This window comes from Scyliorhinus torazame, chromosome 9 (genome assembly GCF_047496885.1).
Source record: "Scyliorhinus torazame isolate Kashiwa2021f chromosome 9, sScyTor2.1, whole genome shotgun sequence".
NCBI lineage: Eukaryota > Metazoa > Chordata > Chondrichthyes > Carcharhiniformes > Scyliorhinidae > Scyliorhinus > Scyliorhinus torazame.
In genome coordinates, this window is record NC_092715.1 from 198,685,516 (window position 1) to 198,701,594 (window position 16,079).

A 16,079-nucleotide genomic window follows, 5' to 3' on the forward strand; every position below is an offset into this window, starting at 1 on the left:
TCCATTGCCTCCTCAGTGGCTGACAGGCGATCTTTTTTCATCTCCTCTGTGTCTCGAGCTCAGAAGTGATAAAGCACATCAATTTGCCAATCAGCACCAGGGTCTGCTCTGAGAGCTCTCCGGGCCGACTCTCACCGGTTCTGTGCCTCCATGTGCAGTTCCCTGCTCTGAGGCTGAGGTTCCCCTCCCCTTATCTTTACTGGTTTTTCAGCTGGACGTCTGATTCTTTCCCATCCTGCTTGGCAGTACGGTTGATTGGGGGTTAGTCTGGGAGATAATGAGTACTTTTGATGCCCGTTTATTGGGGTTAAAAGGCCTTAGTTGATGTTCTTAGATGAGAGCCACCTTTCGTGCAACCGCTCAGTTCATTACCGCCACCGGACGTTCCCCCATCATCATATATGTCAGTCTGCAGACTATTGGATTCCTCCATGCTATCAAAAAATGTCTGAAGGCACTGGGTACAGGTAAAGGCAATGGACCCTGACAACAACCCAGCTGCCATACTCATTGTGCCCTTGGACAATCTGTTTCAGTACTGCTACAATATGTAAGGTGGTCTCAACGCTGCTTTCAAGTGACACTTAAAAATTATTGATCAGACCACATTTGTAGTATTGTGTTCAGTTCTGGGTACTTTATTGAAGAGAGGATGTTAAAGCCCCAGAGAGAGGGAGCAGAGGAGATTTACTAGAATGATACCAGGAATAAGAACTTTGAGATTCAAGGAAAGATTGGAGAAATTGGCCTCGTTTTCCATGAAATGGAGAATGTTAAAAGGTGACCTTATTGAGGTGTTCCAAATTATGAACAATTCTGACCGAGTACAGAAAGATATTCTGTTTCCACTAGTTGGTATGTCAGTGGCTAGGGGGTCACAATTTCAAGATGGTCAGCAAGAATAGGAGTGAGATGAGAGGAAACTTCTTTATTCAGACAATTGTTGGGATTTGGAATGCACTGCCTGGGAGAGTGGTGGAGGCGGTTTCAAAAGAGAGCTGGATATATATTTGAAAGTGATTAATTTAGAGGGCTACGGAGATAGGGCTGGAAAATGGGACTAGCTCGGTAGCTGTTTTGGGAGCTGGTGCAGACATGCTGGCCTGAATGACCTCCTACTTGCTGTAAATAACAAAAAACACTGCTTTCAAGTGGCACGTACATGGCAATAACTTGCTCTTGATGCTCAATCGGGGTTGCCCAGGGCCGCTCTCCTTCAGACCTCATTTCCAGCATTGGTCCAGCGATGGACAAAACAGCTGAACTCGAGAGTTGTGAGCATGACAGTCCTTGACATTAAGGCAGCATTTATTAAGTGGACCATCAAGGAATCTTAGCAAAATTAAAGTCAGTTGGAATGAGGGAAATGTCTCCAATGATTGGAGTCAGACCTAACAGAAAGATGGTTGTGGTGATTCACCTCAGCCCCATGATATCATAATTTTTATTAGTGTCACAAGTAGGCTTACATTACACTACAATGAAGTTACTGTGAAAATCCCCTAGTTGCCATACTCCCGGCGCCTGCTTGGGTACACTGAGAGAGAATTCAGAATAAGAACATAAGAACTAGGAACAGGAGTAGGCCATCTGGCCCCTCAAGCCTGCTCCGCCATTCAATGAGATCATGGCTGATCTTTGTGGACTCAGCTCCACTCTCCGGCCCGTATACCATATCCCCGAATCCCTTTATTCTTTAGAAAGGCATCTATCTTTTTCTTAAAAACGTTTAAAGAAGGAGCCTCAACTGCTTCACTGGGCAAGGAATTCCAGAGATTCACAACCCTTTGGGTGAAGAAGTTCCTCCTACACTCCGTCCTAAATCTACCTCCCCTTATTTTGAGGCTATGCCCCCTAGTTCTGCTTTCCCCGACCAGTGGAAACAACCTGCCCGCATCTATCCTATCTATTCCCTTCATAATTTTAGATGTCAATAAGATCCCCCCCGCATCCTTCTAAACTCCAATGAGTACAGTCCCAGTCTACTCAACCTCTCGTCATAATCTAATCCCCTCAACTCTGGGATCAACCTAGTGAATCTCCTCTGCACTCCCTCCAGTGCCAATATGTCCTTTCTCAGGTAAGGAGACCAAAACTGAACACAATACTCCAGATGCGGCCTCACCAACACTCTATACAATTGCAGCATAACCTCCCTAGTCTTGAACTCCATCCCTCTAGCAATGAAAGACAAAACTCGATTAGCCTTCTTAATCACCTGTTGCACCTGCACACCAACTTTTTGCGACTCGTGCACCAGCACACCCAGGTCCCTCTGCACAGCAGCATGTTTTAACATCTTACCGTTTAAATAATAATCCATTCTGCTGTTATTCCTCCCAAAATGGATAGCCTCACACTTGGCAACATTGAATTCCATCTGCCAGACCCTAGCCCATTCACCTAACCTATCCAAATCCTTCTGCAGACTTCCGGTATCCTCTGCACTTTTTGCTTTACCACTCATCTTAGTGTCGTCTGCAAACTTTGACACATTGCACTTGATCCCCAACTCCAAATCGTCGATGTAAATTGTGAACAACTGCGGGCCCAACACTGATCCTTGAGGGACCCCACTAGTTACAGGTTGCCAACCAGAGAAACACCCATTTATCCCCACTCTCTGCTTTCTGTTAGTTAACCAATCCTCTACCCATGGTACCACTTTACCCTCCATGCCATGCATCTTTAGTTTATGCAACAACCTTTTGTGTGGCACCTTGTCAAAAGCTTTCTGGAAATCCAGATATACCACATCCATTGGCTCCCCGTTATCTACTGCACTGGTAACGTCCTCAAAAAATTCTACCAAATTAGTCAGACACGACCTACCCTTTGTGAACCCATGCTGCGTCTGCCCAATGGGACAATTTCCCTCCAGGTGCCCCGCTATTTCCTCCTTAATGATAGATTCCAGCATTTTCCCTACAACCGAAGTTAAGCTTACCGGCCTATAATTACCCGCTTTCTGCCGACTTCCTTTTTTAAACAGTGGTGTCACGTTTGCTACTTTCCAATCCTCTGGGACCACCCCTGAGTCCAGTGAATTTTGATAAATTATCACTAGTGCGTTTACAATTTCCCTAGCCATCTCTTTTAACACTCTGGGATGCATCCCATCAGGGCCAGGAGACTTGTCTACCTTTAGCGCCATTAGCTTGCCCAATACTGCCTCCTTAGTGCAGACTAACCCAAAAAACCTGTTCAGCTCCTCAGCCATTTCCCCGTCTCCTATTATTAAATCTCCCTTCTCATCTTCGAAAGGACCAATATTTACCTTAGCCACTCTTTTTTGTCTTATATATTTGTAGAAGCTTTTACTATCTGCTTTTATGTTCTGAGCCAGTTTACTTTCATAGTTTACCTTACTCTTCTTTATGGCTTTTTTAGTAGCTTTTTTGTCCAATTCACCTAATAAGCACGTCTTTTGGGACTTATGGCAGGAAACCAGAGCACCCGAAGGAAACCCACGCAGACACTGGGAGAACGTGCAGACTCCCCACAGACAGTGACCCAAGCCGGGAATTGAACCCGTGTCTCTGGCCCTGTGAAGCAGCAGTGCTAACTACTGTGCTACCGTGCCACCCTCATTACAGTGGGTTGTGTCATGGGCAAACTGTCTTCAGTTGCTTCATCAGTGACCATCTCTCCATCATAAGGTGAGAAGTGGGGATGTTTGCTGAAAGCACAGTATTCAATACTGTTCTCAACTCCTTAAATACTGAAGCGCACTCCTTAAATAATGAAGCTGTCTGTGAAGCAGCAAGATCTGAATTACATTGAGACTGGACTGATGTATGGCCTAGATGTTGCTTGCCATTTAAGTGCCAGACAATGATGATGTCCCCTTGATATTTGATACCATTGCTGACATCCTATTGTAATCATCTGAGTGTTACGATAGAACAGATACTTAAGTGGACTAGCTATCTAAAAAGAGTGACTACAAAAGCAGGTCAGTGGCTGGGAATTCTACGACAAATAATCCACCTCCTGACCTCCAAAGTCTGTCCATTATCTACAAGGCACAATTTAGGAATAAGATAGAATACTTTGAATGAGTGCAGCTTTGACAACAATCCAGAAGCTTTACAGCATTCGGGCCAAGAGCAGCAGATGCATTGGGCCACCACCTGCAAGTTCCCTTCCAAAACACACCATCCTCACTTGGAACTATGTTGCCATCAAGAACCAGGGGCGTCATTCTCCGACCCCCCAGCGGGTCGGAGAATGGCCGTTGGCCGCCGTGAATCCCGCCCCTGCCGGTTGCCGAAGTCTCCGGCACCGGATATTCGGCGGGTGCGGGAATCGGGCCGCGCGGTTGGTGGGCCCCCCCCCCCCCCGCTGGATTCTCCGGCCCGGATGGGCCGAAGTCCCGCCGATAAATTGCCTGTCCCGCCGGCGTGGATTAAACCTCCTTTTGAACGGCGGGACAAGGAGGCGTGGGCGGGGTCCTGGGGGGGGGGGGGGGGGCGACCTGGCCCCGGGGGGTGCCCCCACGATGGCCTGGCCCCGATCAGGGCCCACCGATCCGCGGGCGGGCCTGTGCCATGGGGGCACTCTTTCCCTTCCGCCTCCGCAACGGTCTCCACATGGCGGAGGCGGAAGAGACTCCCTCCACTGCGCATGCGCGGGAAACTGTCAGCGGCCGCTGGCGGGGCAACAGAGGCCGTTTCCGCCAGCTGGCGGGGCAGAAATTCCTCCGGCGTCGGCCTAGCCCCTCAATGTTGGGGTTCGGCCCCCAAAGATGCGGAGCATTCCGCACCTTCGGGGCGGCGCGATGCCCGTCTGATTGGCACGTTTTGGGCGCCAGTCGGCGGACATCGCGCCATTTCGGGAGAATTTCGCCCCTGGAACTTGCCACCTGTCAGCAGTGTACGTAGATTGCAGCCAATTAGGATGGCAGCATATCATCACGTTCATGAGGGCTCACATCACAAGGACAATTTTTTTAAATTAAAAAACACGCATTAACACAGGACACAATTTTCTCTTCCTTAGGGAACCGTACATCAATGTATTACTAGAACACCTTCTGGACTGTCTCACCATTTAGTAGATCTCTTTGTTCAGTGCTGTGGTCAGATTCCTGTGGTACCTCTTCCTTTTGGTTGACCTTAAGCTTAGCACATCCCACTTGAATTGCAAAAAAATTGCAGTGTCCTAAAAAGTAAAACTTGCATTAATCATCATGACTAATTGGATGATGGGAAGTTTAATTCATTTGATTTCATATGTATAGGAGTGCATGACTGAAAACAGTCCAACTCACCAAGGCCATATGCTGGTTTACTGGCTGGAGCTGGGTCTGAAGTTGAGACTGGAGTTGACGGGCACAGGAATGGATAGCTCATGAGTTTAAAAAAAAAGGAAGCAAACAATAAAAATCCACCAAATGTCAGTGAACATACATTGAAAGCAGGAGCCCCTTTGTAGCAGCCAGTGTCCCAAGGTCATAGTTTTCTTGCTCCCGTAAGTTGTTAATTGGTCTCCAGCATCAGTCTGCACTTTGCTGGATTTGCTTGCATTGATTGGGCTAGGTTTTCTGTCCTTTGACTCTGAATGGCTTGAATAATCTAACCCTTTGTTGCATCATAATAAGCTTTATCCCCCTACTGAGTGTTGAGCTTCCAGTCCACTCATTTTCTGCATTACCCAACTCAACAACGCTCAGCTCAACTTGGCTTGATTCATGTCCTCTTCTATCCCCTTGCACATATGTCCAGAGAAGTGAAGTATGTTTACTTTTGAATATTTAATTATTTTACCAGTTCTTTACTTCCAACATTCTATATTGTTTGAATGCAGTTTTACAAGAGGATCACATACAATTGCTTTGGAAAAAGGAATTTAAAAGCAGAAAGAAGGACTGGAGCTTGCTCTGTGTCAGTCCGCAAGGAGAGGAAAGATCTTGAGTCTAAAACTGCTGGGCGACAATAAACAAACCCAGATGAGTAATGGTGGGGAAGCAGTTGCTGCTCGCAAGTTAACATATATAGGTACTGAGGACGACTGCAGCCAGGATAGGTCTTAAGTCTAAAGCCCAGGAAATGGAGGATGGATATAACTTGGGTATAACTTTTATGTGTAAGAGTGTGAGTACACACCTGATGGGGTGACCAAATGTTAAGATATTGTTAAACCTGATGAGAGGTGGGGAGAGGAAAATATAAAGATTGCATCATAATTTATCTCCACTTAATTTTCAGTAAAACATGGTGATCATGTAAAAAAAAAAAATTTTTTGGGGGGGGGGTGGAATTCAGCTTTACATTTAGATTGCAAACTTGGGTTCTGTCAAGGAGAGAGCCATATTGAAAGAGGTATTTTGAGCCCTGTAAATGGGTGATACACTGGTAGCAATCATTGAAGATTGTAGCCTTTATAGATTATTCCCATTGTGATCTTGGGGATTTTACTGGGACTAATAGGTGTGATTTCCTGGCATGTGGAATCTCATAACACTCTTATTTTTATTTTACTTTGATGTTTTGTTCTTGGAATATGGGTCCAATTGGCAAAGCTGCAGTTTGGGGGATCTCTAGTTTGCTTGAGGCAGTGGTGGTGTGCTGCTGCCTTAAACTACTGCAAACATTTCATGATGGCACTACCATGATGGTTTTAGGTAGAAATTCCTGGGATATGGCCGAACAATGATGAACAGTGATCATGTTAAGGGGGAATGTGACTTTTGATAAGGTTCCTATGATCTTGTGTTTGGTGATATAAGTGCCTCGGAGTTGCTGTTTGAATATGTTCAGTGAATTGCTGAGATGGATACTGTTGATATAGTACTGCAACCTCACTTGTGGCAGGGTTGAATATCAAGCCCAATGTCATGGTGCTATCAAGCAAACTGCTCTGTTCTAGATCATATCAATCTTCAAATGTTGCTGCAAATGTACCCATCCAGACGAGTGCTGAAATATTGCATCACCTTCCTGATTTGAGCCTTTTAGATTGTGGTGCGAACTTGAGAGTCAGAATATGGCCCAGCCATTGCAGAGTACTCAACTTCTGTTCTGTTTTTCTTATTATAGCGCTATAACCTCCTGGCTCTCTAGCATTGGATTTTTGGGGGTGGGGTACCTCAAACGTGACCTGGGGAATCCCTCTTGAAAGTTCCCAGGTAAGGGTTTACCCGCCAATTTGCCAGAAGAGCAAACTTCCAGACAACTGCTGCATTTGGAATCATTTGACAAAGCGATTTTAAACTGCCACCTTTGGATGGTTCTGCCACTTTTACATTCATAGATGCTTGGAAAGAGTTAGAAGGGAAAAAAACACTTCCAACTTCAGAGTAATTATTTTAAACTCCTCGACCCAGCCTCCTAGTGGACACACCCTGCACCCAGGGTACCTCCGCACCCAATTAACCACGCCCCACACACCTTGGTATTCTACCCCCCATTCACAATCACCAGCAAGAGATTCTCCATCCTCCCCCCACCCCTAATGTCCAAACCTTCACACCCACACAACCATTGACTTAGGTAGAAACTTAATTCTCCTTTTCAATGGGACCTTTAAATTCACCTTCATGGCAACCTGTCGTAGAAAGGGGGCATGCCCTACTTCACCACTGGCGCCGTGGGCGTACTTCGCTTCTTCAGTCTCTCCCAGTGTGAATCAGGAAGGTCAGGCAAGACGGGCATTTTACAATTATATATCCTGATGATTGCCACTCCAAGAAATTTTGGGGCCATAGTTGGCCCATTGTGCTTCGAGGCAATGGTGACCTGTGGCGGTGCGGATATGTTCATGGTGGGGTCTCTGGTGCCACTGAACATCAAAGAAGGCTGGAGGGGACGTTCATTGGACTTGGTTGGTGCCACCTATAAGCTCAATATTGTTTAGTCCCTGCTCTAGGGTGTTGTGAATAGAGCTGAACACTGGAATATCCTGGAAACAGCCTCACCCCTGGCGTCATTGAGCAGAAAATGGAGTGTTCCATCCTTCACCCCCACCAATTAGAATTTTACCAAGGTTCCTTGGTCCACACTTGGTCTGCTTGGATGTATCTTGATGCATTTACATCTGTATTCCTCTGTTAATTGAGTTTTTTTTCTCTCTCCTTCATGTTCTTAATTTCTTTCTTGGGGCATTTTTTTTTGTTCTACATCTGCCAGTCCTATCATCCCATTTTCTCCTGCTGTCTCTCAGTTACTTTAATGGTACTGAAGGTAGAATTCATGTAAATTCTTGGCAGGAATGAAGCTACAATATCCTTCTTGCACGTTTCTCACTGAGTAGTAAAATCAGTTCAGCCACTCTTTTATGAAGGAGCTGGCTTTCAACCTGTGTTGGGGGAGTTGGAGAATGTGATTGTAATGGTGAAGCGAGCTAGGGAACCAAGCCAGATTATTGCAAATTAGTCTTCAATTGAAGGGTGTATTCATCATAAACAAATCAAGTGATATGCACCGTTGCCTATTGCACTGGTGACAAATGTAGTAAAGGGGCCAGTCCTGTTTTTTACAATTGATTAAATTCAGCAAAACATTTAAAATTGCTTTTTATGCAAATTGTTTTTCCTGCCTCATAGCTCCTAATTACATTTATGGAGTGCACAACCATTCAAGCTGCTGTTGAACCAATTTCTATAAACAAACCAATTCTCAAAATCCAGAATTTTCTCCCCCCTTATGTTGGTACAGAGGCAAGGGTATCGCTCCCTCCAGTGCAAAGTTTAATGCTTGTACCGTTGGGTTTTGTACAGCAGTGTTGTTTTAATAATCAGAATATCCTAACCCCCCCCCCAAAACACCCACCTGTACGTTGGTACAGAGGCAAAGGTGTACCCAGTTTCTCCAACCCAAAACTTAGTGTTTGTACCGTTTGGCCTTGTACAACGGTAATGTTTAGTGTTTTAGTAAACAAAATATTTATGTGACAACATGCCTAGATTTAGCAATTAATTCCGTGCTCCTCACTGGTGAATAGCTGGGGTGATAGCATGTATTCCAGTTACCTCTGAAGCCATAAAATAACATTATTAGAAAATGCATCGAGTGAAAACTATTTGGGCAATTTATTTCAAGTGCTCAAAATTGGTTTTGCCACATATTAACTTTCACAAAACCAGAAAGAGGACTCCTAAAATCTTTGTTGTTTTCAATAGATGATAAAAAAATATGTTCTAATGGATTGTTTTATGGGACAGGTTTCCCACAGAACTCCTATTTAACCCTCGTTGTGCAAAGGCATGGCAAAGCAGGAAATGGAAGATACCAGAAAGTGTAGGTTTTAAAAATAGCACTTTCTTTCAATTTAAAGTAAACCATTGAAGATTTTCTTTCAAAAATACACATTGCAGCAAGCCACATGTTAATGTCCAGAGAAGAGCATCATCTAAGATGACCACCTATTCCTTGTATACTTTAAAGAATACTCATATCACTATTTATTAGCCCACCTGTTAACTTTTCAGTTAAATTGACCTCATCATCCAAGCGATTAATTGACTTCTTGGATAGAAGGGCACTTTCAGTATAAAGTGGGCAGAAATTTTCCATTGTCCTCCAATGCTTGACCAGGGCCAATTTTTTCTTGTAAGCCTGAGTGTCAATGAACTGTTAGAAATTAGTATGGCACAGCTAAGCCTGATCTAATCCTCCTTTGGCAACCACACAAACTGACTTTCAGCAGGTGTCTTGGGATAGTCATTCTGGGGTGCATAATTTCACTGATTACTTTCAACACTTCTACAGCATTAAACCCAAATGTATTGATTCCACCATTAACTTGGATGAGATTAATTTACTTGGCACTGATCATTACATCAAATCTAGCACCGCCTCCTTGCTTGGTCTGTGGGGTTCATAATTCAAAGCTAAGAGGGCAGCCAAAAATGTTAATTTCAGTTGGTGCTCCAGCGATATTTATCACAGGGAAGCAAACACAATGGACTGTGCTGTGGCCAAGTTTAAAAATAAAAAAAACTTAGGGCTTGAATATAGCATCCATAAAGAGGCACTGTGCATCAGTATAATAACCAGGGAACTATTATGTCAAGCCTCCCATATGTGAATTTGGAAAATTGGGGAGGCTTATTTGTGAGGCAGATTTTCTTTCACTTTTAGTTGTAATGATTGTTTAGTGCCAAGTTTTTTTTTTTTTAATGACCAATTTTTAATTTAATTTAGGCTTCTACAGTGTTGCAGTCTAAAAGCAACATGGTCACTGAAATAGCTGGGAAACATTTGACCAATTTAATTATATTTATGGTAGATAATTTGCAATTCCTATATTTCTTTTAAAAAGTGACTAATTTGGTTCCGTGCTGATTGCAAATTGTTTTCCCTATGCTTTTATACTTGAACAAATCAGCAAAGATTGATAGGTGTATTTTGAGAGTTCCAATGTTTTGGTCTTGCACATAAAATGATGCTTTGAACTATACAAGTTTATACAACCAATGTTTGTGCCATGGTAGCTTTTCCTACAACAACTTAATGCTCATAAGTGGAGGATTGTGATCCTGATCTAGCTCATTACCATAGCATATGCACTTAGCTACTAAGCCATTGGGACTCCTCTCAAGGTGAGTTTTATCAAGTAATATTGGTTTTAGTATTGGCATTTTGAGGGAAGAGAAAGTAGATGCATTTGTGTTTTGTCTTCAGTTAAATCCATCAGTATACATTTGAAGTGTACATGTTAATATTACTGAAAAGCTCGGGCATAGGCTCAAATTAAAATATTAATCTGTCTTGATGCTGGCAGATCTGCTTAGTTCCAAGATTATTTCTGTTTTTAAAAATAACGTGTGATATCTGGTTTGAACATATTGCTCAATTTTCCATTTTTTTGGAGGAAAATAGTCGTAGATCAGTTGTTCACACTTTAGTTTTGCTTTGGTACAATAATTGCCTCTGGATGGCCAGCCTTTCATTGAACTGAATTCATGTTGATCTCACTTTTGTTTAGGTTGAAAAGTCATCATCTAGTGGTTTGGCAGAATTGCTGCTTTATCCTCCAAAAAGTGGCCAACAGCAAAGGAAGTCCAGTTTTAATCCAAAGTCAGCTGATAAAAAACAGGAGCTACCAACTGCCAATAAAAGTGTAGTTCAAGGAGGGAAAACAGTTGCATCTAAAAGCCTAGTTCCAAAGAATATTGAGACGAAACAAAGAGTCACTGAGTTATTACAGAGGTACAGCAGTGGACTTTGGGCCAACGCACTTCCAAAATTATTTGAAGAGACATACAAGATGCAATTTCCTCAGAATATTTTGGATGATCTTGACTGCTTATCTGACATTTGCACCGTGGATTATGCAGTATCTGGTGATCGCAAAAAGGCAATTCTTTATGCAAAAATGATGAAAACCACTGACGAGCAAAACGTTAAACCAAAAGAGTCCCTTTCTCCAGTGTTGGTGACTCCCACTGCTTTGGTGAAGCCAGAACTGAAAGAGATCATCAATGTGGATCACCGTGATCAAGGACTTCGTTCACACAGAACCTGTATTGATGCTGAACATCTGGCATTAACTGAAAATGAGGTGACTGTGAATACTAGTGAATTTACAGAAAGTTGTTCGATCCAACCTGTTCCTTCCCCACTTAGCATTCCAGCAGAGCAATTCCCTTCCGTATTGGTGGTTGAACTTCACAGCACCTCTGAAGCTGTTATCAGGTGAGCCTGCCTCAAAATCTAATTCCACAGGTTGGTACAAGAAGAGTACATTAAAGGATCTGCAACATTTCAATCAAGCCAGTAGACATGCAGCATGTTTGTTTTTGTTGTACTTTTGATATTTTCCAATCTCACCATTTTATTCAGTTGTTTAACAAAGCACTTGGTAACTTATTTCAGTTTTCAATCAACACGATTGGCACAGGTAAGGTTTTTCCACTTAAGGAATGCATTTAAATTTTTTTACACACAGCAGTTGACCCCCAATTACTTTGATTATAGTTAACTTATTTACCACAGACAGGTTCCGGTGGCAGCCATGGAGTGAGTGGTCGCTTATTTGGTAGCTCCCAATCGTGGTGGACCTTTGAGACCTTTTCCCCCGACTTATGGGGGATTGGATCAGCAAAATAGGAGATTGGTGAGGCAGAGGAGAAGAATTCCCCACCAGTGTACGGATTCATGGACCAGAAGTGGCCTGAAAAGGAGAAATCGTTGGTCAAAGAAGGGAGTGGAGTCTGCAGCACAGAAAAATATGGCGGAGGCTCAGGGACTGGGATTGCCGGCCCAGTGGTCAACTTATTTACCACAGTTTTGTTCTAGCACTTATAACACTTGGCCATTGCTGCAATATGATAAATTATCTCGAGCAATGTATCACATGACTGCCACAGACCTCACAAATGTTGCTGACGGAACTGGATCAAAACTTTGCACATTTGTCTTAAATTCCTCATCTATTTTAATGGAGGTGTTAATCCATTTAAAATAAACTATGCTGCCATTATGGAAACTGAGCCACACCACCCACAAATAATCAGCTCCTGACCGTATGACAGCCTTGGTTCAAACATGGACAAAAGAGCTGAACTCCAGAAGTAAGCTGGGATTGACTGCCCTTGGCATCAAGGCAGCATATGGCAAAGTGTGGCACCAAGGAGCCTGAGCAAAACTAGAATCAATGGGAATTGGGGGTGGGGCGGGGGGGGGGGGGGGGCAGACTCCCTGCTGGTTGGAGTCAGAGCACAAAGGAAAATGGTTGTGGTTGTAGGAATCCGTATTCTCTGTTCTTGGAATCACTGCTGGAGTTCTGCAGGGTAGTATCTTAGTCCCAACCATCTTCAGCTGCTTCATCAATGACCATCATAAGGTCAGAAGTGAGAATGATCATTAATCACTGCACAATGTTCAGCACCATTCACGATTCCTCAGTTACTGAAGCAGTCCACATGCTGCTAGACCTAGACAACATCCAGGCTTGGGCTGACAAATAGCAAGTAACATTTCTGCCACCTAATGCCAGGCAATGAGCAGCTGCAACAAGAGAGAATTTAACCACCACCCTATAACATCCAATTACATTTCCATCACTGAATCCGCCACTATCAACCTCCTGGGCTTATCATTGACTAGAAACTGAACTAGATTAGCCATATAAATACTGTGGCTAGGCTGTGGCGAGTAACTCGCCTCCTGATTCCCCAAACTCTGACCACCATCTAATGATGGAATACTCCACTTGCCTGGATGATTGCTGCTCCAGCAAAACTCAAGAAGCTTGACAGCATCCAGGACAAACGAGACCACTTTATTTGCACCCCATCCACAAACATTCATTCCTTCCACCACTGATGCACAGTAGTAGTAGTGTGTACCATCTACCAGATGTACTGCAGGAACTGACTAAGACTCCTTAGGCAGCACCTTCCACACCCACCGCCACTACCATCTAGAAGGGTGCAGCAGATACATGGGGAAAATCACAACCTGGAAGTTTTCCTCTAAGTTTCTCACCATTTGAAAATATTGCCCAGCCGTCATTGTCGCTGGGGCAAAATCCTCAAACCCCTGCCCTAATAGCACAGTGGGTGTACCTACATCACATGGACTGCAGCAGCTCAAGCAGGCAGCTGACCACCACCTTCTCAAGGCCAATTAGGGATAGGCAATAAAATGCTGGCTTAACCAGCGACACCCACATCTCATGAATGAATCAAAAGAACAGTGCGCTACTCACATTATAAAAGATATTTCGCTTCACTTAACATGATCAAAAAAAATTTCTTCTCCCCCAAAGAAGGATGTAAGGTGAATGCATGGGTAAACATTGGTTAGGATAAACCGGTTTCGATTCAGTGCGTACTGGGGAAGCTGCATCAATGAGTCCGTCTTCACCTGAATTGTGCTGGGGTTAGTGTCCAGCGAGTTGTATAACTAGGGCTGTAGAGAGTGCTTTCAGCTAAATACCGACGGGGAGGGTTCCCGTGAGGGGAGATGTAATGTTAAGGTATAAAGACAGGGCAATAATGCAGGGTAGCAATTGGGTAATGGTAAGCAGAGTGTGACAGGAAGGGACAAAGCATACAAACATAAAATATACTCGTAATTATAGTCTGAGTAAAGAGAAATGACTGAGTTAACAGAGGAGGAGGGGAGTTCTCGTGAAGGGAGATTTAGAAATCCAAAGCGAAAGGTTGAAGCAATAGGGAGTATATAGATGTGGATAAAATAAGCTGAGTGGAACAGAAAGAGACAGAACTAATGGTAATAGTGCATCCGAGTAAGGCCCATCGAGTTTAAAAAATAAAATTACTTCATCTGAATGCACGGATCATGCTCAATAAGATAGCTGAATGAATGATACAAATAGAGAGGAATGTTTATATCTAATCACCGTTACAAATAATGGTTATAAGGTGACCAAGGTTTGGAAATAAATATTCCAGGGTGTACACATTTTGAAAAGACGGGCAGAATGGAAAAGGAGGAGAGGCATACCCCTGACATAAGGATGACATAAGGCCATCAGTGAGGAAGGCTCTTAGCTCAGAAATAAGAATGTAGGATCAGTATGGATGGAGATTAGGAATATCAAGTGATAGAAACATTGGAACAAATAGTTTATATGCCCCCTAATGCTAATTATACCATTGGTTAAAGCCCTAAACAAAAAATCATTGGAGCATGGAACAAAGTCAATGTAATAGTTGTTGGAGCACTTGAATTATCAGACTGCTGGCCCAATTGAATTGCCTACGGTGAACTTGTGTGTGTCTGTGTGTGTGTGATGAAGGTTGGTGTGTGTGTGTGATGAGGGTTGGTGTGTGTGTGTGTGATGAGGGTTGGCGTGTGTGTGATGAGGGTTGGCGTGTGTGTGATAAGGGTTGGTGTGTGTGTGATGAGGGTTGGTGTGTGTGTGTGTGATGAGGGATGGTGTGTGTGATGAGGGATGGTGTGTGTGATGAGGGATGGTGTGTGTGTGTGTGTGATGAGGGATGGTGTGTGTGATGAGGGATGGTGTGTGTGATGAGGGATGGTGTGTGTGATGAGGGATGGTGTGTGTGATGAGGGATGGTGTGTGTGATGAGGGATGGTGTGTGTGATGAGAGATGGTGTGTGTGATGAGGGATGGTGTGTGTGATGAGGGATGGTGTGTGTGATGAGGGATGGTGTGTGTGATGAGGGATGGTGTGTGTGATGAGGGATGGTGTGTGTGATGAGGGATGGTGTGTGATGAGGGATGGTGTGTGTGATGAGGGATGGTTGTGTGTGTGATGAGGGATGGTTGTGTGTGTGATGAGGGATGGTGTGTGTGATGAGGGATGGTGTGTGTGATGAGGGATGGTGTGTGTGATGAGGGATGGTGTGTGTGATGAGGGATGGTTGTGTGTGTGATGAGGGATGGTTGTGTGTGTGATGAGGGATGGTTGTGTGTGTGATGAGGGATGGTTGTGTGTGTGATGAGGGATGGTTGTGTGTGTGATGAGGGATGGTTGTGTGTGAGATGAGGGTTTGTGTGTGAGATGAGGGTTTGTGTGTGAGATGAGGGTTTGTGTGTGAGATGAGGGTTTGTGTGTGAGATGAGGGTTTGTGTGTGAGATGAGGGTTTGTGTGTGAGATGAGGGTTTGTGTGTGAGATGAGGGTTTGTGTGTGAGATGAGGGTTTGTGTGTGAGATGAGGGTTTGTGTGAGATGAGGGTTTGTGTGTGAGATGAGGGTTTGTGTGTGAGATGAGGGTTTGTGTGTGAGATGAGGGTTTGTGTGTGAGATGAGGGTTTGTGTGTGAGATGAGGGTTTGTGTGTGAGATGAGGGTTTGTGTGTGAGATGAGGGTTTGTGTGTGAGATGAGGGTTTGTGTGTGAGATGAGGGTTTGTGTGTGAGATGAGGGTTTGTGTGTGTGTGAGATGAGGGTTTATGTGTGTGATGAGGGTTTGTGTGTGAGATGAGGGTTTGTGTGTGAGATGAGGGTTTGTGTGTGAGATGAGGGTTTGTGTGTGAGATGAGGGTTTGTGTGTGAGATGAGGGTTTGTGTGTGTGTGAGATGAGGGTTTGTGTGTGTGTGAGATGAGGGTTTGTGTGTGTGTGAGATGAGGGTTTGTGTGTGTGTGAGATGAGGGTTTGTGTGTGTGTGTGATGAGGGTTTGTGTGTATGATGAGGG

The 16,079-nt window shown here is 44.0% G+C and overlaps 1 protein-coding gene across 7 annotated transcripts in view; it reads left to right on the plus strand.

Moving 5' to 3' along the window:
• Positions 1-16,079, plus strand: part of LOC140429667 (tudor domain-containing protein 7-like) — a 197,622-nt gene that overhangs the window by 96,551 nt on the left and 84,992 nt on the right. For all 7 annotated transcript variants that reach the window (XM_072516953.1, XM_072516949.1, XM_072516954.1 and 4 more), the window contains one exon: positions 10,930-11,639. In XM_072516953.1, coding sequence (XP_072373054.1) covers positions 10,930-11,639 — 710 coding nt within the window. The remainder of the gene's footprint in view (positions 1-10,929; positions 11,640-16,079) is intronic.